The sequence below is a fragment of the Elephantulus edwardii genome, unplaced genomic scaffold, assembly GCF_000299155.1.
Source record: "Elephantulus edwardii isolate Elephantulus edwardi_28Jun2011 unplaced genomic scaffold, EleEdw1.0 scaffold00400, whole genome shotgun sequence".
In the NCBI taxonomy this organism is placed as follows: domain Eukaryota; kingdom Metazoa; phylum Chordata; class Mammalia; order Macroscelidea; family Macroscelididae; genus Elephantulus; species Elephantulus edwardii.
In genome coordinates this window covers 889,113-891,902 of record NW_006400150.1, presented here as the reverse complement: position 1 = coordinate 891,902, position 2,790 = coordinate 889,113, and the positions used below count along the sequence as shown (strand labels likewise).

The 2,790-nt window shown below is 39.4% G+C and overlaps 1 protein-coding gene across 1 annotated transcript in view; it reads left to right on the top strand.

Moving 5' to 3' along the window:
* The window catches only part of MAST4 (microtubule associated serine/threonine kinase family member 4), a 978,185-nt gene that overhangs the window by 343,414 nt on the left and 631,981 nt on the right, over positions 1 to 2,790 (top strand). Inside the window, exon 3 of the mRNA XM_006902373.1 lies at positions 1,624 to 1,748. Within this exon, the coding sequence (XP_006902435.1) occupies positions 1,624 to 1,748 (125 nt within the window). The remainder of the gene's footprint in view (positions 1 to 1,623; positions 1,749 to 2,790) is intronic.

Below are 2,790 nucleotides of genomic sequence, written 5' to 3'. Positions count from 1 at the left end.
GACTAATAGAATTCTTCCAAGCTTTTCTTTAATAAAGTTTATAGTCCTTGGTTTTAGTCCTAGATCCATGATCCACCTTGAGTTGGTTTTTGTATATGGAGTGAGGTGTGGATCTTGCTTGAGTCTTTGGCAGATATGTTTCCAATTTTGCCAGTACCATTTGTTAAAAATGCTGTCGTTTCCCCACTTAACTGATTTCATCTCCTTGTAAAAAATCAGTGGACCGTATGTAGATGGGCTGATTTCTGGGTTCTCAATTCTATTCCATTTATCTATGTGTCTGTCCTTGTACCAGTACCATGCTGTCTTAACCACCACAGCAGTGTAGTAGGATTTGAAATCAGGGAGTGAGATGCCTCTTACCTTTTTTGTATTTTTAAGGAGTGCTTTGCTTATTCGGGGCTTCTTTTCATTCCAAATGAAACTGGATATTACCTTTTCCATCTCCTTGAAGAATGGGATTGGTATTTTTATTGGGATTGCATTGAACGTGTAAATTGCCTTTGGTTTGCCCGTATTCTCTGGGAAAGCAGTGCCACTAATTCTTTCATTAATTTCACAAGTATTTATGTTCTTACTGTGACCTGTCATTGTGCTAGTCTTGGGGAAAAGTAGGGTTTTTTTGTTTTGTATTTTAAAGTCTCTTGTTTTCACTCAGTTTTTCTACTATGTGAAGACTCACGTCTCTCCTACTTTTGAAGTCAGGGAGCCCTATTTTTGTGTTGATACCCATCTAGTCCACACACTTAGAAAATACCATAGTGTGACTTGGTTCATCTGTTTGAATTTTAAAAGAAATAATTATATATATATGTTGTTATTGATTACATTCAAGTTAAGCACAACTCATAGTGACCTTATGAACGAAAGGCCTGAAGCCTTTCTATAACTATCGACATTTATCAAAGTTCATAGAATTTCCAGAGGCATGTTGTTTAGGAAGTGGATGCCACTCCTGCATATATGCATACACATACGTATGCATATATATATGTACACACACACTCTGACTCTGGAGTTCAAGTTTGATGGCAGTTGCTCAGTGAACCAGGCTGACACTGATGTCCTGACTTATGTAAATTAATACCATTATGTATTCCTCATTCATGGTTGGATAGCCACCTTTAGTGCCAAGAAGCTGGGAGGAGAAGGTTACCAGCCTCATTTCACCTTGAAAGTATCTCCCCCTTCTAAATTTTTTACATCACCTTCCATTTTGACCTTTTTCAAAAGTACACTTGTGAATACACTTTACATATTTCTGTGAAACTGAGCATGTTTTGTATATTTTTATACATATCCTCAACGCTTGCCATAGAGTAGACAAAGTAAGAGACTTCTTTCTTTCCTTTCTCATAGATAGAAGAGGCTAGATCGCTAGACTTTCTTGCTGTTGTTGTTGTGTACCACTGAATCAACTACAACTCATAGCGACCTGATGAGTTCCCTAAAGAGCTTTGACTTAGTTAAAATATGTTTATATTTGGTTTCTATTAATAACTACAATGACTAAATATGAAAAGACTAACATAAAAGTAGAATGTCCAGGCATTTGTCCGCTGTTGCTATGGAACTACTGCCATCTGCCTGCCACTTAACACTATCCTCTCGTTACCCCAACAGGAAGGTACCTCCTTTCCAGTTCCGCGGCTGGGCAGGCCTGGCCAGCTTCTGCTGAGACGTCGAACCTCGTGCGCATGCGCAGCCAAGCTCTGGGCCAGTCTGCGCCTTCGCTCACTGCCAGCCTGGTGAGTGACATTGGATGTGACCAGGCCCCAGCATTCTGGGTGTGGTGTGCAGAGTTGAGATTGCCCCAGTTTCCCATTTCCCTTGAAACTATTTTAAGTTATTGACTTTGACTGAAAATAGCACTGTGAAGTTCCTTGCTGACGGTACACAATATTTTTCCAAGTTTCCATTTCTACTTTTCTTCCAGATTTAGAGTGTGGGTTTTTTTTTTGTTTGTTTGTTTGTTTTAGTTTGCTCTCTATTAAAGAACTTTAGTGGGCTTTTCGGTAGGGAGACTCTCCATCAGGTTTTTGAAGCTGTCAATCTCTACCAGAGATTAACCAGCTTTATCCCATGGAACAGCTGGTGGATTTGAACTGCCAACCGTTTGTGGTGGTTTGTAGGTGGTGTAGTCCTTAGGGAGTTGAGCTACTAGCTTAAAGATGGCACCCTTCTGGTACCCCACAGGTTCCAGTGGAGAAAGATGGGCAATCTTCTCCCAATTGATTTGTTACTGTGTATCTGCAAGTTAGAACCAACTCACAGCTGACCCTCCAGTGGGTTTTCAGATGCTATAAATCCTTTGGGGAAGAGATTGCCCATCTTTCTCTCCTGGAGCAGTTAGTGGAGTTGAACCACCAGCCTTTGGATTGGCAGCTCAACTCCTTACCATTAGACCACTAGTTTTCTCTCCTGTGTAGTTGATAGCTTCTGAAAACCTATTGGAGGATCGATGAGTTGGTTCCAACTGGACAGGAATGGGTTTTTATGAGTGTTCTCTACAGTTAATTTTCTTGTGTTATTTTGTGGACATTACACTGGTCTTCATCTTTAAACAAAAAGGTTAGAAAATGTTTCTAGGTCTTTACCATAACTTGTATTAGAGAACCATTTCAAATTCATAAGAAATTATAGGAAAAGGAAAAGTTCAAGAGGACACTAGTTTATATGCTACTTAAGTTCACCTATTAATATTTTGTGCAGTTTATTGTTTTTCTGTGTCTCTGTTAAAATTTTTATGTTTGCATTTACTGGAAATATTTGAGCATAAGATACCCCCCT